The 23,546-nt window shown below is 43.0% G+C and overlaps 1 protein-coding gene across 4 annotated transcripts in view; it reads right to left on the bottom strand.

Annotated features, from left to right (window-relative positions):
- The window catches only part of LSP1 (lymphocyte specific protein 1), a 101,254-nt gene that overhangs the window by 41,575 nt on the left and 36,133 nt on the right, over positions 1 to 23,546 (bottom strand). For 2 of the 4 annotated variants that reach the window (XM_020788753.3, XM_078383694.1), the window contains exon 1: positions 22,552 to 22,807. The exons of the other annotated variants lie outside the window; for them this stretch is intronic. In XM_020788753.3, coding sequence (XP_020644412.3) covers positions 22,552 to 22,610 — 59 coding nt within the window. In that variant the 5' untranslated portion in view covers positions 22,611 to 22,807. Of the gene's footprint in view, positions 1 to 22,551; positions 22,808 to 23,546 lie in introns of those variants that run through there. 4 annotated transcript variants of the gene reach the window in all.

Here is a 23,546-nt window from a genome sequence, read left to right as displayed (position 1 = left end):
ATAGCCATGTTAGCCTATTGCATCAACACCAGCAAAGAGTCTTGTGGCATTTGAAACAAACTGGTTTGCCTTTTGAACACCGCAGGGTCTTTCTACACGTGGACATATCGTAGTCCTGTTCAGATGCTATGGCCTGAACACATGGAGGGCTCCAGCCACCGTGGAGTTGGCGGCAGGCATGTGCATTTTGTCTCTCCACTCACATCTTTGTGCAAATGAGCACAAAGGTCTAAAGAGGAGCCTGTAATCATGTTCGTCTGAATGCAGCCACAAAACCTCTGTGCTAGGGATCCCTGCTTTGGCAGGATCTCCAAGCACAGCATCCTTATCAGGCCCATTCAGTCAAGTGTGCTCACAAGCTCCTCTTCAGACTTTGTGAAAAAGTCAAATATTATGTGAAGCGCTGACTGATTAGGAATGCACTTGGAACAGGGCTTATAAATGCAATAAATAAATAAATAAATAAATAAATAAATAAACAAACAAACAAACAAACAAACAAACAAACAAACAAACAAACAAACAAACAAACAAACAAACAAATATACACGTCTCCACCATAATTAAGAGTCCACCATGCTTTCAGGCTACATCACCTAAACAGGCCTATGAACCATTGCACTGCAGACTCACATAATTATTCCCACATGATTTTCAGCACCTGTAGAATGAACACAGGTTGCTTATCTGTATACTCACAAGTCCTATACAGGCATCCATTGAAAGGCTTATGGTAAATACTTGAGGAAAGAAAGCTGCTATCTCCGTCCCCGCTATCGCAGAGAGCTTCAGTCTAAAAACAACAGCATCCTCTACACATAAAGGATTTCCACACAATTAGGAACCCTAAATTCTTCAGTGTTTGTTTGTTGTCTCTGCATGTGCAGAGGAGGCTCTTCTCCTCAGGATCTTCACCTCAGGTTGCACCCCCCCAATACATGGAATTTGTGTGGATGAGGGAGGGGTAGCGTGCACCTTTCCTCACAGGTGTACTCTAACTCTCTCATTTAAACAACTGAATACAGAGATATTTACATACAATGCAATGTGCATGTGTCTGGAATTACATTACTCCTATTCAATTATTCAGGACATTGTTAACCTGCATGTAGCATGAAAGGAAGCTTGTCATCAGCATGGTTGGTAAAACACTTTTAAGGTGTTTGATTTTATAATTTGTACACAATTGCTTTTCTTTCCTTAATTAGAGATTGACTAAAATAGGAATAAGCAAATGCTTCAAAATGCTTTTAAAACAACAAGTACAAATAAAGTACCCGATGAACTTGAGAATGTGTTTACATTTATAAACAAAACTTCAGAGATTATTTAATCCTATTTACAGGGCTAAGGGATTCTGGGGCGTTTCAACCAGGCCACCTTGCTGACTGTGTCAGATATTTCAGAGGACACTGTGGGCTGCTTTGAATGAGTAGGGTTTTTTTGGGGGGGGGCTTATTTTTATTATTGTGGTTTGACACTTGAATATACAGTAAAATAGGCAAAGACACCACTCATGTTGAATGTGGACTTCACATCTGAATATTGTATACTGAATTGCCTTTTTAATATGTCTGTAGCTTTCTAAAAAGGCAGTCTTCTCCTAATTATCTCTCTAGTATATTTTAAAGAGATGTGATTTAAACGCACACACATAGAACACAGTTAAAATAAGACATACCAAGAATATATGACTACAGCCAGTGGAGTAGCATAATGGTAAAGATTTGATGTGAAGGCACTCATCATGAAAATCCTCATAGCCACACACCCCAAGCAAAGTTAAAAATGGAAGCAGCTGCTGTGATCCATAGCTAAATCTATGGCACTCCAAAATACTTTGCATTACGACTGGGATAGCTAACAAGAATATATTGTTCCTGTGAATATCCAGTGGCCACCCCCATTCCCCAAGCACTGTGAAGACTGCAGCTAAGAAGGATTGTAGAAGTTTGAGGGGACATAATAGTCTGTTGGTCTAAATGTCCCTGCACTTTGACCCTGTGCATTTGAGTTCTGATCTGTCAGTCTCAGGAACAATAAAAACTGATTTCAAGAAGTGTGAATGCTGTGCCAGCTCTATTAAGACATTAAACCCAATTACTGTACATGTCATCAGTTCCAACTTACGATAATCCTTTCCCAGGTTTTCCTGGTATGCAATATTCTGATTTGCCTTTCCCTTTTTATAGGGCATCCTGGGGCTGTATAGCTTGCCTAGGAGGCACAGTTGAAAATCAAAGTCACAATCTCTCAACCCATCTCACTGAGCTATCCAGCATTAAGACATTAAGATGGGGTTAATCTGAACTAGAGATGGGCATTAACCACTGAACCAGTGCTTCGTGCTGGTTCATCCTTAGGTCAAATAGGTGTTCAGAGTTTCCCAGCCCTGGCTCTCCTAGCAGGAACCCACTCAGAGGCAGTGCCCTGGCTTCCCTGCCCACCTCCTCTGAGTCCTGCCTCTCAGGGAGCACACACTGGAAGAGGCAGGGCTGGGAAGCACCAAACACCTGCTCAGCCAAAGGACAAACTGGTACAAATTCCAGTTCAGCAGCTTGTGCCCATCTCTAGTCTGAACACAGAAAAGAGGGGAGGGTGGTCACATGGAGAGCAATTGTCTGAAAAGGAAAGCACCTGACACACATGGATCTAAAACCCTGAAAAACGAGTTTCTCATAACATGGGGAAGCTGCATGTGTACAGGATGCTATCCTTTTCAAAACACTGCAAGAGAGTGATGGACCATGCAGGGCCAGCTTGCTCTCTTTCCTTGTGCATTGAAATTAACAACATCCTGAATAATTCATTTGGCTAATGCAACTCCCAAACCCTGTATGAACACTAGAGATTCTATAGTCTGATCTTACTCCCTGGTCTGAAAATGTTCTCATTTCACATTAAAATGTTGCACTGTGGATGTCTCATAAACTCTTGATAATGTTGTGTTGGATTGGAAAGAGAAAAGAATGCACAGTTTTATTTATAAAAACTAAATTTCTTGGGCCAGTCTTAGCTTCTGAAGAGACAGATCTATAATACCAAAATGCCAATGGTGGATACAGCTGCATGGCTATATATCCCTTTGGCAACAGGAACCATATAGCAGTATCTCTGTAAAACCAGAATTAAAGTTACATGACATTCACATAATCATCTGGAAGAAATAGAACCTCCCCCTTCCCCAAATCCCTTCCTCGAGCACAGCCTGCTGTGTCCCCAGGATTTCTGGGAGCTGAAGGCCAAGAACATCTGGAGGGCCACAGTTCGACACCACTGAGCTAGAATGACAGCAAATAGCCATAACAACAACAGCAGTTTCCTCTGATCCCCACCCACAATACTGTCTGCTCACAGCTTTCACACGAAAGAACAAAAAACAAAAAAACAATGAAGATTATTGGAGATAAACTGAAAAAAATGCTCCTATCTTTCCTCCATAATGTGCCTTCTTGGATGGATCAGATAGAAAATTAATCTGAGCATCAGTAGATTCATTAGAACTCAGGGTGCTGCATTTAATCAACTGCTAGAGTGAGAAAGAGTGACTGACTGAAGGAAGATGGAAGGGAGAGAGGAGACAGGCTGGGATTCACTGAAGAAGTTCTTACTAAAACTATTACCGTCTGAGAGGGTGTTTTTGGATGGACTGCTATGCTCCCTTGCTTTTAAGTGCTTTTTTAGTATTGATTTACTTATTGTTCCTAGTATCATACCTGTTTAATTACAGTGGTGCCTCGCAGAACAGGCGCCTCGTAGAGCGATGAATTCGCTCTATGAGGCCTTTTTTGCGATCGTAAATGCGATCGCAAAACTGTGCCCGTATAGGCGGGAAATCGCAGAGCGAAGGTCGGTAAGCTGCTCGCTTACCGACCTTCACTTTGCGACTCGACAATCAGCTGTCTGGCGGGTCCAAAATGGCCGCCGGAACAGCTGAAAGGAGCCAGGGTGCAGCATTTTCGCGCCCTTGGTAAGCAAGGGTAGGGCGCGAAAACGCTGCGCGCAGCCATTTCGGGGCTTCTGGCAGTGTTTTCGCACCCTCCCCTTGCTTACCAAGGGCACGAAAACGCTGCGCCCCGGCCCCTTTCGGCTGTTCCGACGGCCATTTTGGACCCGCCAGACAGCTGATCGCAGCCATTTTCGCGCCCTGTGAGGGGAGGGCGCGAAAATGGCTGCCGGCATCGCTGTACGGTTTAATGCGTTTCAATGGCTTTTTTACTTCCGTACAGCGATGTTTCACACAGCGAGGGTTAATCCGGAACAGATTAATCTCGCTGTGCGAGGCACCACTGTATTTTTAAATATTTGTATACTTAATGTTTTTAGCTTTTAAAAATGTATTTTTAATGAGGTAAGCCACCTCGGGTCTTTTTAAAGAGAAAGGTGGGGCAAAGATAGATAGATAGATACAGTGGTGCCTCACTAGACAATGATAATCCGTTCCACTGAAATCGCTGTTTAGTGAAATCATTGTCTAGCAAAAAGCATTTCCCCATTGGAATGCATTGAAACCTGTTTAATGCGTTCCAATGGGGAAGAATCGTCGTTGTCTAGCGAAGATCGGCCATAGGAAAGCCACTTTGCGAACCGCCGATCAGCTGTTTAAATCGCTGTCTTGCAAAGCTTAGGTCCCGAAAACACCTGTTTTGCAAGCGCGCGGGAAGCTGTCAAAATCGTCGTCTAGCGAAAATCGGTTTGCGAAGCAGGGACCAAACATTGTCCAGCGAAATTCCCCCATAGGAATCACTGTTTTGCGAATCGCTGTAGCGATCGCAAAAAGTCAATGTCTAGCGAAAAAACTGTCATGCGGGGTAACTGTCTAGCAAGGCACCACGGTAGGTAGGTAGGTAGGTAGGTAGGTAGGTAGGTAGGTAGGTAGGTAGGTAGGTAGGTAGGTAGGTAGGTAGGTAGGTAGGTACCTACCTACCTACCTACCTACCTACCTACCTAGATAGATAGATAGATAGATAGATAGATAGATAGATAGATAGATAGATAGATAGATAGATAGATAGATAGATAGATAGATACATACATACATACATACATACATACATACATACATACATACATACATACATACATACATATACTGTACAGTAGGGCCAGAGGAAGAGGCAAGGTGACTAGATAAGAATAAGTCTCACAGGAACTCACGAAAACATAAGTGGGATGTGATACATCACAGCAGAGCTTGATGGATCCAAAGGTTAATAGGAATTGGGTTTTCAAACTCTGGTGCAGGTTACTAGCAACCGTGTTTCAGTTTTACTAGCCAAACCTCCCTCTATTTCCAAACTCAATATAGTATCTGGTATAAAGGTGTTTTATTCAATATTTAGAGCAGGAAATGGAAAGATTCACCAGTCCTCCTCAACTTTGTGTCCTACAGATATGCAGGACCCCTAACTGTTAATTTAGCAAAGGCAAGAACTTGCTCTTTCTTTCTCTAGCAGAGAACTCATAATCCAGTTTACGTGGATGGCATAAGGTTGGGGAAAACCTATACATACAGTCTTTGAAGTCCTGACTTTAGTGAAATTCTTAAAGGGAGAAGAGCCTGCTCTAGTCAGTGGTAACCTTCTACAAGCCAGTTGTCGGAGTGTCATTTTTCCCTTTGTTTTTCCATGTTTTATCTTCAGTGCCATCTCTCTAAAACCACCTTAACCGTTTCTCACCATCAATCATTCACCCCTTCTCCTTTTCAGTTTGAAACACTGGCCACCTGCCACACTGCTCTCTACCAAAATCAGAATCTTTCTCATGTATGATTCAGCCTTTGTCTGCACAACATGATGGGCCACTGCCTGGGAATTGTGGCCATGAGATTTATTCATTTTCTCCCATAGGTTGCTGAGCGGTGAACTGAAAGTTGCTCTCATGCATGGAATGTAGGGGTTTGGTGAGACAAGAATGATGAAAACTCAGTGTGAGTTATTTAGAAAACTGAAATCCGTGGGGTAACATGTCACACTACAGAGCTTATTTTCTGAAGGGGGAAAATATCAAAAGCCAGCAACAGCAACAGGAGCTACAAACAATAATAATAAGAAAAAAAAAATAAGCTGCCACAATGTTATTCTTCTAAAAAGGGAAGCCGTCATTTGGCAACATGATGGGCAGTGACAGGCTGAATCGGTTGATTTAGAAGTTGCACAGACATGGGAGACAAGAGGAAACATCTTTCAGAATGAGAAATATGAACTATAAAACTGTGCTCAGAGGAAAGACCCCTGGGGAGCCTTCTCAGATGAACAGACTTCTTGATAAAAACAAGCCATGCGCTGCAAGTGGAACACTTCGAGGATCAAAGCCGGATGGTTCTCTGCTTGCATACCTACTGTGGGGAGATCAAGGGCCAATTCAAAGGTGTGCAAAATGAAGTTTGCCCAAATGCCTAGTTTTGGTATATTTGAAGTTAAAAGATAGAGTTAGCCCTCATGCAGAGACCACTATACAAAATATTGTTGTGATATATCATCATGTTACTTCCAATTTACTGCAAACATATAAGCTAATATCCTTCAGAAGGCCCCTCATTAGCGGTCTTGCTCAAGACTACTATTAGTTTTTTAAAAAATCTTCCACTTGAGGAAAAAAAAATTAGATCAATCCAATTGGCATTATTCCCAGATTCCAGAGTTTGGAGACTTAAGGCTGCATCTGTAGAAACTAAATAACAAAACTTAGCAAGGCATTGATTATAGCCACCAGACAGACAACACTGACTGTGTTTTGGTCTACTTTGTTAGCAGCACACAGATTAAACCTCATGTAGACAAGAATGTGTGAATTGACGTCTTTATAAGGCTTCACTAGTCTCAAACTTACACAGCTGTGAGCCAAAGAAACAGACTTTTATGGGGCTTTGGGAGGAGTACAATTGATGGCTTGCAACCTGGATAACTTACCTATTCTCTAAACGGAGGGTGAGCAACTTTGGTGACTTTGGGAGCCATCCTCCAGGGACAGCAAAGATCACGACAATGTTCAGAGGTAGGTAGGTAGGTAGGTAGGAAGGAAGGAAGGAAGGAAGGAAGGAAGGAAGGAAGGAAGGAAGAGAAACCAGAGAGGACTGAATGTTCACCTCATGAACAGCTATTCACCTTTTCCTCTGTGATCCAAAGAGGTTCATAATAGCAAAAGTAGCCTTGGGGGCTCAATGCAGCTCTATGGCCACATTTTTTCCACTCCTGCTCTAAATAGTAGTAGTATAGTAGGAGAAGGTGGTACATATTTATTTATTACATTTATATCCTGCCTTTTCTCTAAAAAAAACTTAGTTCCCCATACTTAGCAAGTTTCCATCCCCCCACCAGGTTTTCCTCACAATACAATTTGAAGGCAGGAGGGAGGGGGGATTAATTTGCAAGTTGATTTTCCCGCCCCACAGCTGACTGGAAACCAGAAAGCCATCTCTCCAGTCTCACACTCAGACTTCACTAGATCTCCTAAAATTCCTAAGGGGGGGGAGGGATTTCTTAATCTATGGAACAACGTTAATATCCTTTCTATACTGTATTTCCAAATGAGGAAGAAAGAAGAAGATGACACAGCAGGGAACTGGGGGAAAACACCATGATAGGTATAGGTAGGTTTTCTGTGGCAGAAAGAAGAACCCCTATCCAGTATCCTCATATCCTATATTCTCCAAACTCTTTGGAGGTGAGACACAAATACTGGGTTAACTGGGGCCACACCTTATTAAACAGATCTTTAAACTCTTGCCCAATCCAAGGGCCTGTGGTAGTGTGGAACCAGGTTTGAGGCTGAAGGTCCCACCAGACCCCTCCCCCTCCACAACCACATTCGGGCCAGTCCCACACCCCGTTATCGAGCAGCCCTTTGGACAGCATGACGCTGGCCGGCGCCTGAAGTGACTACCCCCAGGCCTGCAAACCCCCTTTTGTTGGTGACCCTCAGTGCAGGGAAGGCCCCGGAATGTCCTCCCTCACAGCACTGTTACCTCATGATCTGCAGCACCAAGAGGTCAGATGGGCTATAATTTCTTTTGAACACACTTGGCACTCACCACAATCCTTGTTCTTACCACACCACCCGCCAGTGTGACCAATAAGAGATCCTCAACCTATATACAACTATTTATACCAATGTGGGATAGGCAAAAAACTCTGCTAACCCAAAGCCAATCAAAATTTGTATCCGGCCCTCATAACAAGCGACCAGTCTTCACTCACACTGGTACAGGGAGGGGAAGAGAAAGCCTCGGGAAGAGGCTGATCGGAAGCGGGAGCACGGTTTTAAACTACGGTTTTAAACTACACTCCTCGTTCCCTCCCTCCACGCCAGGCGAGATCTCGCCTGATCCTGTGGAGGGGGGGAGGCAAAGAAGCCCTGCTGCGATGACAAAAACACACCAGCAGAGCAGCCATTAATGTTAGTATCTTCCTGATACTTCTGGTCATACCTTTCTGATGGTTATTTTTACCTGATTTCTGTAATTCTCACTAATGGCAAGGTGCACTGTATCCAAAGACAAAAAAGCTATTTTCCAACAAGAATCAAAAAATTTCTAGCCACCTCTCCCTATCTTTGACTGTAAACAAATGACTTAAGTATGTGCTGCCTTTTCATAACACTACAATCTGAGGCATTGGGAAGGTAAGGGCCTTTTCTGACCTGCTCATAAAGAAGTATAGCAGCAGGCCAATCCCAATGTGACACGATGGTCATGTTTTCCACTTATATAATGGTGAATTGCTGCTTCTCTCCATACCTCATGAAAAAAAGAAGACATCCATCTCTGAACACTCAGGAACATATGGCAGAGACATACACTGGGGAGCCATGATTAGCTGCAGTTCCTTGACACCCGTTCACAGCATGGATGAAGATACATATTGAATGTTGACAGGTGTGTGCGTGTGTGAGAGAGAATGATATTTTTAATTTATCTTACAAAATTATAAGCCACCTTTCCAGGCTGAATAATTTTCTTTTTCTTTTTAATTGTTCTGAGTCTGTATCCAATTAGTAATCCTTATTAGAGTATATCTATTGAATCAATGAGATTTACATAAGTATTGATTCACAAGCCAGGAATTGATTCAGTGTCTCTGCTTTAGTTATAATTAGCAGTTGAGCATGGGCCAGAACACACACACACACACACACTTATTTGTATGTGCCATCAAGTTGTCTCCAACTTATGAGCGATTTCCAAAATGTCCTACCCTCAATAGCCCTGTTTGGATCTTGCAAACTCAAGACTATGTGTTCATTTCATGAGTCAATCCATCTCTTATTTGGCCTTCCTTTTTTCCTGCTGCCTTCACCCCTTCCCAGCATTATTGTCTTTTCCAGGGAATCCTGGTAGTAATCCTGCCTTTTCATGATGTGCCCCAAGTAGGACAGCCTCAGTTTCAACGTTTTTGCCTCTTTGCCTATAGATCAAGGTAACTAAATTTTTAAACAGTGACCACTATTGGTTAATGTTGATGTTATAAGGTGCCGAGAGACACAAGAGAATCAACTGGATCACAGTCTGCCTTTCCTTCTCTAGCATGACCAAGGCAGATTATTCAGTTCCAGAAAGAGGATTAAGGCCTGCTTGAAATGAATCTCCAAATATAGTTGCGTGGGAGAGTGATTAGTCTACAGCATTTGTTCCCAGCCTTCGGTCCTCAAATGTTCTTGGACTAAAGCTCCCAGAAGCCTTTACCACTAGCTGTGCTGGCCAGGGTTTCTGGGATTTGTAGGCCAAGAACATCTGGGGATTCAAGATTGGGAACCACTGGAGCACAGAGAGCTTTCTCTCTGGAATTTAAGTCCTGGAATTCTTCAAGTAGGATGGCCACTGGTTTTGGGAACTTGCTGTCAAAGGCTGGCAACATTATCAACCTCTGTTTAGACTCACAAAGGTTCCTATCCATGAACGATTTATCTGGTCTTTGAACATAGTGATACTGTAGTTCAGGGGTCCCCAACCCCCAGTCCGCAAACTGGTCCTGGTCCACAGCCTTGCCAGGATTGGTCCACGGAGACATATCTCCCCCACACACACATGCAGATGCATGCACGCCCCTCCCATGCACACGTGACCCCTCCCACTAATCATGGATGCACGCACGGCCCCTCCCACAGATGCACGGATGCCCCCCCACTCCATAGAAACAAAAAGGTTGGGGGCCACTGCTGTAGTTCATCAACACCCAGACGTAGCAGGATGAGTTCTTACACATAGTTAAAGTTGTGACGTACAGCAAATGACTGACTTGAAGGCAAATGCTTATGACACAGCAACCTGCAGTGTTTGGAAATCCTGGTACAGTAATTAACACACTCAGTAATCAGAGAGGGAGACAGCTCATCTTCTCACACTGTCAAAGGAAAATCAGTCATCAGACTTTCAAGGGACAGGTGGGCATCAAAAGTGGAATGGCGGTATCTCATGAATGCCCAGCTGAAGAAGAATCACGACACTTATACTCAAGCTTGACCTAAGCTTGGTTTACAGTACTTTCCATCCAACAGGCAGGTGATACAAAAATGGTTGCAGAACTTGCAAAAGATGCCTTTTTGATCAATGACTTCCAGATTCCTGCAGTAGCTATGCTGGCATGGGGATTCGGGAAGAAGTAATGTTTCCAAATTCTGAGACTTTCTCTGCAAGGGTGTTTTCCACACATGGATGTGTCCTGTCATTCTGCCCACACTACGCAACTTATGTATCAGCAGCACCCTTCTGATTTCCTGTTATTTCCCAACTTTTTCAGATGTGAAAGAGTGCTTTGTGCACAATGATCAGGACATCTTGTTCTGTTCCTCGCATTTCCACTCTTTTTTGCCGCATATTTCATGAGGGCATATCTATCCTAGAGATTTCTAAGTGGTTTAATAACCCATATGCTGGCAAATGGAATCCTGAAAGGGAATTAGAGCTCTCTCGCAGGGAGCATTCAGTGGGCTCATAAAGTTAAAGTTGCCAGTAATCTTTGGGGGATGCCATTGTAATTAAACTCATATAAAACTCGTACTATTGCAGTACAGACAGGCCCTGCAAATTCCCAACTGCCTTGTGTCACAGTTTTGTCTTCTCTGAATGGACACGGCTGAGCTCTTTTGAGTTGCACTGAGCATTCAACAATTGTTTTAACAAAATATTTTATGCAAGGGATTGGCAAAGCATAGCCATCCAGATATTGCTGGACTGCAATTCCCATCAGCCCCAGTCAGCATAACCTATGATAAGAATGGCTGAGAATTGCAGTTTGACCACATCTGGGAGGCCCATGCTTGGTCCACTCCTGTTTAAAAACAGCCTGATCCCTATGTGTGTTTATTCAGAGGTATGCTCTTTGCATGCAACAGAGCTAACTCTCAAGTCATTAGGTTTAGAACTACAGCTCAAATAGTATCATTATAGGTTGGGAGTCACAAAATGCAGCCCTCAAATTACACTGCAAGCATCAGCATTCATCAGCATTGGCTATGCTGGCTAGGGCTGGTGAAGGCTGCAGTTCAACAATATCTGGTGGACTGCAAATGAGCCACACAGGTGAAGGAGCTCTCCTAGAGTTGCACAACACTCTTGGAACAGCAGCGAAATTCACTTCCCCACATACCTTTCCCAATGAGAAAAGTGCAAGGGAGCATGAAATGGTCTTGGTAACTCTGATTTCCCTGTGCAGAAACATCGTTGTACCAAGTTCCAGCCCCTACTTAACCCTTACAGCCATATAAAAATATGTGGGGCAATATCCCCATGAGATGACTGTTGCAGGAAGAGTTGAATGAGCTCAGCAAATGTGCTGAACTCTGCATCTGATGCAAAAAAAGGAAGGCATCTGCTAGGCTAAGTGGGAAATAGAGGTTGCTATCATTGTCCACAAAATTGTCTATTGCCTGTTGCTGAATGTCTCTATTTAGTATTGAAATGTTACTTTCCTAGTCCTCTAAAATTCCTCATGTTGACTTGAATAACTCTGAATGCTTTCATTGACCTTGGGTCTGATGTGCCACTTTAGTAACACTTATGATCAGAAATTCAACATATCTGCATTGGTTTCTGAATGCTATAGGTCACAGAGTCCACTGGATTTGAACCCAAGCTGGTACCTGAAACTGGAATCTAGCTTGGGAGACTAGTAACAAAGTTACTTCAAAGAGTAGGTAAATGCCAGGCACTACCTCTTCAATATTATGGAAGCTCCCAGGCAGCATGGTTCACTGGTCTGAACAACTGTGGAGATGTTGAGAAAAAGTAGGGCTTTTGCTTTGTTTTGCCTGTGTTTGACCTAAAGGACAGCAGCCAGATCTGAGAAGAAAATTAACTGCTGCATCAAACTCTGGGAACGTGGCAATATCCTGTTTAGCAGAAACAATAACAGACACTTTATGTTTTACAATCAGTTATGTTTGCCATGGGTCCATGGATAATTTCTGTGGTCAATGCATCAAGTGCAGAAGGCACATCCTGGTTCCATAATTTCCAGCTTGGCCTCCAATGGGAAGAAATTCCAGAGTCAGGAAGCGATGGCAGAGAAGACCCTTTCCTGTGTCCACCAAATACATCTGTGAAGGAGGTGGGACTGAGAGAAAGGCCTCTTCCGATGATTTTCACACATGAGCAGGCTCATAAAAGGAAACACAGTATTGAGATTGTTTGGACCCAGACTGTTTAGGGCTTTATAGTTTAGAACCAGCACTTTGAATTGCGCATGGAAATGGATCAGAAGTCATTGCAGTTCCTGTAACAGGGTGAGTGTGTGTATATGATCCCTGTAACTAACTCCAGTTAACTCTCTGGCTGCAGCATTTTAGACCTGCTGAAGTTTCCAAATACTTTCCAGAGGCAGCCCCATGGAGAGTGCATTACATTTTGCCTCCTGTTGCCTAAAGGCAGGACCAGCCCTCATCTCAAAATATTCATTTCTGCATAGTGAGAGGATCCTATTTCCTTCATATATTGGTGGTGGGCTTTCTTAGAAGTATTTGATCAGCCATTGTGGGAAACAGAATGCTTAACCTGGATTGATTTAGCATTATCCTTACATGCTGGACATGCAATAGGCAGCCATGTGTGACTGGACATCACTGCCTGGTGAAAATGCTATAATCCTACCCTGAACTTGTCTGTTTTTAGGAGCTATACAGGGTGTGGTCTGCATAGTAAATGGATGGAAGCCTGCCATTGTATACCAGGGACTGCCATGTACATCTAGGAAATATTTCTGCATAAAACTATGGAAAGCCACTGCCAGTCAGTGTTTACAGTACTGGGCTTTAGAGACCAATGTTCTGACAAAGTATATGGTGCCTTGCTATGTTTGAAAACATTTCTGCTTGACACACTTTACATATTGGTTGCAAATGGGGGAAGATCTGCCTAACATTGGAGTAACTAGGGTGGACCCACCACCCCCATTGAATTATGAAGCACCCTAACAGGATGCTCAAGTCATGCTTTGCCCCCTGCTTAGCCTCCTCTCTGATCTTTGAAAAGAGGCAACAGGCATAACTTTCCATGGAGACCCTTGCCAGGAGTATTCCATTTGCATCTGAAAAGAGGCTGGCATTTGGGAAGTGCCTATCAGGGGGACATAGCCCTGGATGTGCTTTGAGATTTGCCTAGAGACCTTCTTGCCAGGGACTGTGTAATTAACTAGAAATGACATTGGGAGAGAATGGACAATTACCATTTTATCTAACTGGCCTTTTCCTCCTAGTGTCTGCCAGATTGTTAAACAGAGCCTTTGTTAGATGGTAAATTGCTTCAAGTTGCTTTATCCTACTATATAATAAGTAAACAATGACAGCAATGCCTGACACTTCTAAGGGATTGTATGCTACTAAAACACTGCCTAAATTTCCCTTTAAATTGTTTCCTATCCAGCCTAGTGTGCCAACAGGAGCTTACTCAGCTTACATTTAGCATGTATGTAAAGTTTTACACAACACAATAATTCCGCTTATCTCTTGCTTCCCAGTACCATCACTTGACCTCCAGCATTATTCAGTCTAGGTAAGTGTCTATTAAAGCAGCACAGAAGCAGATTCACAGAAAGGGTGAATGTGCTTCAGGTTTTACTCTAAACTTTATGGGAGCTATTTAAGGTGCTGAACTCTTTGGCCATGGACCAGCACGTTGACAGTTTCTTTAAAGTTCAGGCTAAAACCCAGAGTGGATTCAAACCCTTCCCACAGCAGCTCCAGATTACCAACTTCCAGCACATTATTTCCAAGTAATTTCCCTGATTTCATATTGGAACAGTATAAAGGAAAGTATTGTATAGATTTATCACAGAGAGGCCTGAAGGCTGACTTCCTGCCTAAATGATTTTAGATAATATTCTTTCAAATAGGAATTTTTCACCATTCAGCCATTCATTTCATTTACGTTGAGTTTCTACAAAGTGGATAATTCTGCTATTGCTGAAGGACGACCTTAGCAATGCACACTAAGGTTTTTGTCATCTTTGCATTTGCTGAATTTTTATACCAAACCCACAGCCTATTCAATTAGCTTACAAAGCAAACATCTTCATGCATGTGCCACATCATAAGTGGTGGAATTCTCTGTTGCAACAAAACCAACTAAGAGTCTTCCCGCAAGACTGACAAGGTTTATTGGGCAGATACTTCCATGAACTACTGACCACAGTATCACATATGTGAGGTGTGATTTATACTGTACAGTATGTGTTTATGCATCTGATAAAGTAGCCTGCAATCCAGGAAAACCTCTGCCTGATAAAACTTGTTTAATCAGTTAAGTGCTTCTCTGATTTATAAGCCACAATGGGTCCCTTTTTTGAGAAAAGGGTGGGATTGAAATATAGTAAGGAAACAAATGCATACAGTGGACCCTCTACTTACGGAATTAATCTGTATTGGAACAGTGGCTGCAAGTCGAAAAGTCTGTAAGTCGAATCTCCATTGACCTACAATGCATTGGAAACCGATTAATCCCATAACTGGCAGTTTTTATTCTATTTTTGTTCAATTTTGGGTTTTTTTCTGGTCTGTAAGTCGATTCTCCGGCTGCAAGTCGAATCTAAATTTTGCGGCCAGAGAAGTCTGTAACTCGAAAAGTCTGTAAGTCGAGCTGTCTGTAAGTCGAGGGTCCACTGTAATAACCTCTAATCAGGCACAATCACTCAGATTTAGGCTTGCTGGTTTTCTTAGCAAAACATGCCTTTTCAGAGCTTGGAAAAGTTATGGTTTTGGACTACAAATCCCAAAAATTTAGAATCTGTGACCTCACCCACTTCTAAAACCCTATAATGAGAAGTCTTATGTGAGTATAGAAAGGATATATGTGTATGCATGTATACACAGAGAACTTTTTTCCCCTTCAGAATGTATATGGAAAACCTGCCTCTTCTATGAAAAATATGTGTTTGTTGCACTTCACACATTGCATTTGTATGCATATTAGGAGACAACTATGCACAAATAGTTCTTTAAATAGTAGTGCTAGAACTGTCCCTAAAAATATGGATAAATCCCGAAAAATAATGAAGTGTGAACTTCTAATTTTACAAAAGGTTCTTGTAGTGCCGATAAATCTATTAGTCTTTAAACTGTCATTAGTACTAGCTTTGCCCAGAAGGGAAGGAATGGCAGGAGGGAGTTTACAGCACAAAATGCTGAAAGTAGAAGAGGGCTAGGTACCTTGAAGCACATCAACAAGACCTGTATGACATTCTGTGGCAGATTCCTCCCAATTCTCTCAGTGGCTTAAGACCTTCAACTTCATTAACAGAAAGTGAATTGGCTGACTTTTCTCTGCTTTTCTTTTGTGGATCTTCTGCTATTCTAGTGACTGGCTGCTAGAAGATTTAGCAAGTTCTGTGACTCAGGTGTGTGTGTGTGTGTGTGTGTGTGTGTGTGTGTGTGTGTGTGTGTGTGTGTGTGTGTGTGTGTGTGTGTGTGTGTGTGTGTGTGTGTGTGTGAGAGAGAGAGAGAGAGAGAGAGAGAGAGAGAGAGAGAGAGAGACATGAACTATCTTTACAAAGATGAGAGGAAAGAGAAGAGATGAGAAATCGGGAAACTGCAAAAACACTTCAGTTGAAAAAGCTCAGGCTCGGTGGGTTGTAACTAAGTACAGGGATCTGAAGAAGTTACCACTCAGTTTTTACAATCAGAGCTATGCCAATATAAGAAATGTTAAGAGCCCCACTCTTCCTCCTTCCCTCTCCTCTCCCCTCTCTCTACATGATGACATCAAATTTTCACCTTTAATTGCATATCTCAATTCCAGGCTGGCGAGGAGACAGGGAATGGTAAACCACTTCTGAGTACTTTCTATCTAAAACCCTGAAGACAATCGCCATAAGTCAGAATTGACTTGATGGCACACATTATTAAGGAGGCAGAGAACTGAGCTACTCATAATGCCAAAAAAAGAGAGTGTTCATATACGCAGAGGCACCAGACGTATTCTTGCTAAAGGATTTTCAACCTTTGATTTACCAACTGATCTTTGTAGGGTTCGTTGCGTTTTCTGTTGGATCAAGGTCCTATAAAGGGAGGGAAGACATTATTCTTCACTGACATTTTTCAGTTCAAATGAACACTCCATGATGTTTAAAGGCTGAGTGAACAATATAAGTATTGCTGAGGAGGTAGCAAGAAAAGAAGGGCAAAGGAGCAACAAAGCTTAGCTGAACAGGTTGTTAGAGTTATCCTTTAGGCCAGCATTCCCTTGCATGTTCTGATGGGCTGAACGGCAAGTCCTATCTTTCTCAGCCAGCCACTGAATTGTGATATGGAAAATGCCGGATTAGGGAAGCCCACTTCAGGTACAGAAAAAGTCAGTATGAAGGAGTAAAATTCCACGAGGGCAATGGTGTCAAATGGGGATGGGCACTGTCTTCAAACAAATACACCAATACCAAATGCATTCCCAGGGTGTTCACAAGGCAGAGCAAACAGCCCAGAAATGCTCACAGTGTGGAATGGCACCGCCATGCATTTCTCAAATCAAATCCAACATTTGTAGGATTAAAAATTGTAAGAATTAAAACACACACACAATTACGAGAGGGAAAGGGGAAAGAGAAACTTTAAAAAAACACTATATTAGCATCAGTAGAAGACAAGGAAGGAGCCTCCTCAAAGAGCATAATGGCCATGTACACATTTCAGCATCCCCAGAGCAATGATGGTGCCCTTTTAGCTGATCCTTCCACTCTGGACACATCATTGGATTGCTTATGATACAAACAAAGAAATAAGCGCTAGCAGGGAAGAAGAGTACACTCTTTATATCAGAAATGAATCTCCCTTTCCTTTCTCAACTGCAAAGTAATTGAGTACATCATCAAAGTCTACACTGTTTGGAGACTTGTTTTGCAGACATCCAACATCCTCTGCCCTCGCAGTCACAGAACTGCAGCAGGCAGTGGTCGTAGCACCACTAATTTCAAAGCCTGGGAACAGACTTCAGGGAGAGAGAAAGGATGGAAGGTGTCGAGATAGGTCTAGAGTGTTGTATGTGTGTGGGGGGAGGTGCGCCTTCATAACATAACATAACATAAATAAACTTCTTTTTCTTGAATGAACCTACTTGATGTATTGATGAATGGTAAAAGAGGAAACTGAGAACGAGAGAGGATGAAGTGAACATTTCCAGGCGATGCAAAAGAGCAAAGCAAAAACCAGGCTTTCTACATTGCCCTTTTAAGAATGAAAGAGGTTTGTGCCATTGCCTTTGTAAAGTTCCTCACTCACTCCCTTCCTTGTGGCTGCCGTAGGAGGCTATCCTGCTCATTGGTGCAATCAGAACTTTCTGTTAGGAGCTGGAAAAATGAAAAGGAACACCAAGCTTCTCATACTGCCACTGCCCTGATCAGAAGCCCTTCTATCCTGCCTGTACCATAGGGTGTGGTGCAATTATACCATTTGCTATGATCTGGCTTTTCTGATTACATTTTCCCATTCAGAAGAATGAGTTGTTCTCAAATACACAATATAGCAGCTTCTCAGCCCCACACAGAGGAAAAGGATGCTTCTTCTTCATTTCAGTTTTATTTCCCAGTAGATGAACAAGGATCAGCTCATTGCATCTTCAAAGGGCATAGATCAGGACAGGAGCTAATTTGTGTGCCTTCATTTGGTAGAAGGGAGGGGAAGGGCAGCGCACTAGTGTCCCCTGCATCAACCAGAATAATATATGCCATTTTAAGCCCAAGGTTCATTTAAAACTAACAAAAACAAAACTTCACGCTGAACAGGAACTTTACCCCATAATGTTAATCTAAATTGAATTAGTTCCTGCATCCTCTAAGTAAATTCCTAACAAATTAGGCCTTTTGTATTTACATTACAGGCTCTGGTTCTGAAGGAAGGCAAACACTCTGGCTACCTGAACAGATGGGATAAAAAAAGTGTGTGAGAAAGTGAATCAGCTGATTAACGGCCCAGGAAGGGATGACCTGGGCCTGCAACAGCAGTTCAGTTCAAAAATGTGCCTGAATCCCTAGACATAACTCACATTTTCTGCCTCTATTCCAAAACATCAGAAATTATCTTAATAGTGAAGAGGAGGGTACTGAACAGAGCACACGAATGCTAAAGTGATTGCCTGTACTCATAGCAACATTTGAAGCTGTGCTTCGATATCTTGGATGATGGAATGTGGGTGTATAGGGGAAGCAAGGAAGAATTTTTTTCCAAAGTTAAAAAAAAAAAAACACACACAACACTGATAAACATGGCCAGTGCCCGAATTTAAAAATATTCAGCTGGAGCCTGGAACCTGTGGTTGTCTGAAGGTTTCACATGCTGATCTAATGTATTGTAGTTCAGGATTTTCTCCTTTCTCCCTTATCATGCAAAAGTATTTGGGAATGGCTTTGCCTTGAATGGGCTGTTGAGACCCATTCGCTTTACAAAAACTTGTCCTTGTAATGCTGTAAACTGCTAGAACTGGTTTGTTGATATGGCTCAACACAACTGCTTGAATTTTGGGTTCACTTTGTGACTGTGGAGATGGGGATCATCTTAGCTCTTCAAAATTTACTATAGCACTGCTGGTGATTAATACGTAACTCATCTCTCTCTCTCTCTCTCTCTCTCTCCCCCCCCCCCTCTCTCTCTCTCTCTCTCTCACACACACACACACACACACTTATACCACTTAGAGGAAGGTGAGATTAAGGTTCGCAGATGCAAGCAGCACATTTTTGTTGGGGAAAGACTTGGTCAGGAGTTCTGAAATTTCCTTGCTTCGGAGTCAGAACTAACTATGCTTGGAAAAGTTACTTCTGGGACTACAACTCCCAAGAATCTGTCCTGTGGCTTTTTTGTAACCTTAAAAAAATGTTTCTCTAATCTAAAAAAAAAAGGTCCTTGACAACACCTTGAATTGATTATTCTCAGGTTTCTTTACAGGGTATTACTTGAGCCATCAGGTTTTGTTATGCCAAATCTATCTACTGCCTTAATTCCTCCTACTTTCTAAAAGTGAAAGGATTTATTTCTGTCCTGGTAACTGATTTATTTAAATGCTTTTCTGGCTCCTTCCAGGCCCGTGATTTATCATTTCTTTGAGAAGTCTCTGCTCTGCTCCACTCACACACGTAGCAAAGTGTTTCTGTTCAGCCTTGTAATCTGGTAAGAACTGGGCAGCTCACATTTTTTCTTAGCTAGTCTTCTATTGCTATCCTTGCCACCCACCTAACCATGCTTCTTTTTCTGCACCCAGTATGGCCTGTATTTCTAAAAGTGCTGGAACTGAATCTGGCTGTTCTGTGACACAAGAAGGTATTAACATATCCTAGATGACCAACAAATTGTGTTATTTTAATATAAGATTCCACTTGATATAGCAGATTCTTGTGCACCATGCTGAGGAAATGGAGCCCCTTTTTCAATTTATATTATTTTAACCTGTCAGATCGATTTAAAATACCTATTCAAAAATATAATCTGGATGCAGAAAATGTCTGAGTAAAAGTGCAAAGGATTCTGCTATAAAGCATATATTTAGGTGCTTAATGGTGCAATCTTATACCCCCTTTACCTGCAGTAAACCACTGAACTCAATGGGACATTCTTCTTAGTAGATCTGTTTGAGACTGGACTGTAAAATTGCACTTGAAAAGTAAATAGGAGGGGAGTATAAGGCCCACTAATTTTGATCAGATACAGTCCTACTAACTTTTTTTTACTCCACCCTACATTGTTAAAATGTTGAAACTATTTAACTGGGACAAGATTAAGAACCATTTGAGAAAGATGAATGAATGGGTCAGTAGGTTAAGTATCCATTTCATGCAAGGATAAAGTCAGCTTTAGAGTTTCCATTGCAGTTAGTCACTGATCTTCAAGACAATGTTCTATGTACAAGGCAGCCCCTATACAGACCTGGGCAAGTCAGAGGCACACAATTACTTTGCACTTAAGGAGACAGAACTTTTTGCACTACTGGAAGTAGGAATGGAAATCTAAACTCCATAAGGAGAGTGAAAAAAACTCAACTTATAATCATCTATGGCTTGAGGAAGGTAAACCTCCAGTCCCAAGCACTGTAAGTGGCCCGGCTGATTTAATGGTCCTTTTAAGGATTGCATTTATGAAGGAGTTAATAGTTGTTCCACTTCATTGCCAATATATACTAGAATAAAAAGAATACAGCCAGAGATTTCTTTCCTGGTCAAAAGACCAGAAAACAACAGAAGACAACTTCTTCCAGAGCTAACTTTTGTCATTATGACTTGCCTTTCTCTGTGCAATTTCGATGCAGTGCCAATTTTTCTGATTGCACAGGCATGAACTTACCTGCACTCCAACCTTTGCAATGATGTTATATTCCTGACCATTGTGTAAATATTCGTAACCATTATTAGTCCACACACAGTGCAGAGTTTTACTGATGACAGTGCTTGGAAAAGCTACATTAAAGTTCCCAAATCCCACAGGGAACATGGCCAGGGCGCAGGCCAGCTGGGGGAATTTGGGGCATTGTAATCCAAAGCAGAATGTAGACACAGATGACTCTTATGGTTACTGCTTAAAACAATCAAATGCAGTGGCCCTGATTATACCCAAGTGCTGATTGCCTGCAGAACTTGGTTTTTGCCATAGTCCTACTAATGTGTAAAACCTCACAGTTAAGTGTCTGCAAGTTCTGTCCACATGGAGTTAAAGCTAATGATGCAACCTTTTTTTTTTTTAAAGAAATGGCCCCACCTATTGAGCCATCTGTTGTCCTCCTGTTTGGCTGTCACACTCTGATCAAGTTGTTTGAAGCTAGAGGGGGACTTTGTGACAGAAGTTATTTTTGTCTGTATAAGTACCAATGCATTCATCTAGATTTCTTCTGTAGTGGTTATGATCATGGCTGGATTACTCTGAACTGACAGCATTGCCCAGTGACTCGGGAATGTGCAAACTCTTGGGGGAGGGGGTCGGAGCATTCTGAGTGGAAAGTCCCCTATTAAATCTGTCCAAACATATCTTGATAGAGGCAGTCAGGCTGTCACCTAGGTTAAGTTTCTTCATCCATTCTCAGTTGTAGAAAGCAGAATGTTTAAAATAGTTTGCACAGAAAGCCACAAACATTACCAAATGAACACCAGCCAGGAAGGTCACCTCCTCGTCATTGCCTCCCCTCAACGCACACCATGGAGGACCATCCTTAATGCCAACCGTTCTGGATTATCCCAGGACCCCCCTGTGCCTACAATCTGCAGTCAGCTTTAGTATAAAGAGAGAACGAGTGGCACCTTTCTTTCAGCATCACTCCCTCAAGAGACCTACACCGCAACTGTAGCCATCCATTGCCTACTCGTGAGTAATTCCCATTACATATTCGTAGCACCTACTCCCTCACCAGGGAGGACTTCGGTCCATCTTCCATTGTTCCAAAGAGAGCGACTTCTCGTGGTACAGAGATGATCCCTGGAGGCTGCTCTCCTCATGAAGTCAGAAGCCCCTCATTTAATTACCTGAAGAGCATTAATTACTCGCCCCTTACAGGCTTGTCTTGCGTTTAAATTAGCTTCTCCTCAAGTTAACCGCACGGCACATGATGCGAGCTTCCAGCTACCACCATCATCACACTGTCTACTGACACACACAATGCGCTCTTTGCGGACCGGCAAGATTTTTTTTTCCTGCTCAGCCGATCTCCTCTCTTGGATCAGGATGCTCCCACCCAGCGCCAAGTCAAGAGCGAAATCCTGCTATAGGTCCACGGGAAATACTAAGGGACCGTAATTGTCCAGGACCGGCGTTCCTGGTACGCTTCTGGAAAAGCTATCAATGAATTCAGACCTCCCTCACCCACCCTCCCATGCCCACCTTCCTTCCCTCCCCGAATCACTGCCTATTTCGCGGTCTGAAGCCCCCAGCTTCCGAAGGGACGTAGCTGCTTAAAAATAATATTCCTCTTTAGAGGGGGGGGGGCAAAGAATGAACCATCCAGCCTCCTCAAAAAGAGTACAAAATCTCGTGGTCGAGGAAAGAATCCCCCTGGCATGCGGTGAGGCATTCGCCCCATCGGCGGGTTGGCTCCTTATAAACAAAGGAACGGCTTTCGGTGCCTTCCTGCCTGCTGGCGACCAGGTAAATTTGCCTTACCTTATGAGATTCTGCAAGCCCTGTTTGCTGGAATTCCGCCTCAAGATCGCGCTGGTCATAGTGCGGGGACGGAGGGGGGGGGGGTCGCGGAACGGCACCCGGAGCAGGCACACAACTCCTGCGGGCGAAAGCGCTGCTTTCTCCCCTTTCCCTCGCCCTTCCTTTCTAGTAATTTTTCTAGTTAGTGCTGACTCGCTCGCTCGCTCGCTCTCTTCAGGAAGTTCTGCAGCTGGTTTCCTTTTGTTTCTGAAAGCCCCCTATCCCACTCCCCCCCCTACACACACACACACACACACACACACACACTCACACCAACCCTCCGCCCGTCTCTTCCACCTCAACGTCCTCTTTCTCTGCCTAGTAGTGGAAATGTCAGAGACAAGGAGAGGGGGGAATCTTTTAAGAGAGCGAGCGGAAAAGGATCCCTCCTCAGCCTCATCCGATTGCTAAATGGGTTCGGAGTAGAGTTTTAACCTATCTGGTCTGTCTAAGATCTTTCCTCTTCATTCATCTTTTCTTTCCCCCCCCCCCGCCTTCTCTCGTCCTCTGCCTTCGCTTCCCGATCTAGTCTTCCTTCACTCATTGTTTCCTCGTTACACAGAAACAAAAGGTGACCCATAAAGAAGGTACAGCCAGGCTGAAAGGACTTGGAAACAGCCGGCTCGCCTGTGGTCTCAACAAGAGCCTTTCACCCTGAAGTGTCGGGGGTGAGGTGTCTAAGGTCCCGATCTCAAGTGGCTGCCCCCTTACAAGTACATGAAGACAAACTTCTGCAGCTAACACAGAACTGTAATCCCCATTGCACCTCATTAAACAACAGTCGAGATTTGGCCAAGTTTCCTCCCAAGACTGATCCAGCAAGATAGTCCCACACAACACCCTTGAAACAGGGCGCATGTAGTGTAGGACTTAGTGTGAAGCCCATGGTGCAAATGATAGCACACGAGATAATTTTGCTCAACAGTGTGTGCCTTGCTGGGAATCCTCTGCTAATG

Source organism: Pogona vitticeps, chromosome 1 (genome assembly GCF_051106095.1).
Source record: "Pogona vitticeps strain Pit_001003342236 chromosome 1, PviZW2.1, whole genome shotgun sequence".
Taxonomy (NCBI): domain Eukaryota; kingdom Metazoa; phylum Chordata; class Lepidosauria; order Squamata; family Agamidae; genus Pogona; species Pogona vitticeps.
This window is presented reverse-complemented; position numbering and strand designations above follow the sequence as displayed.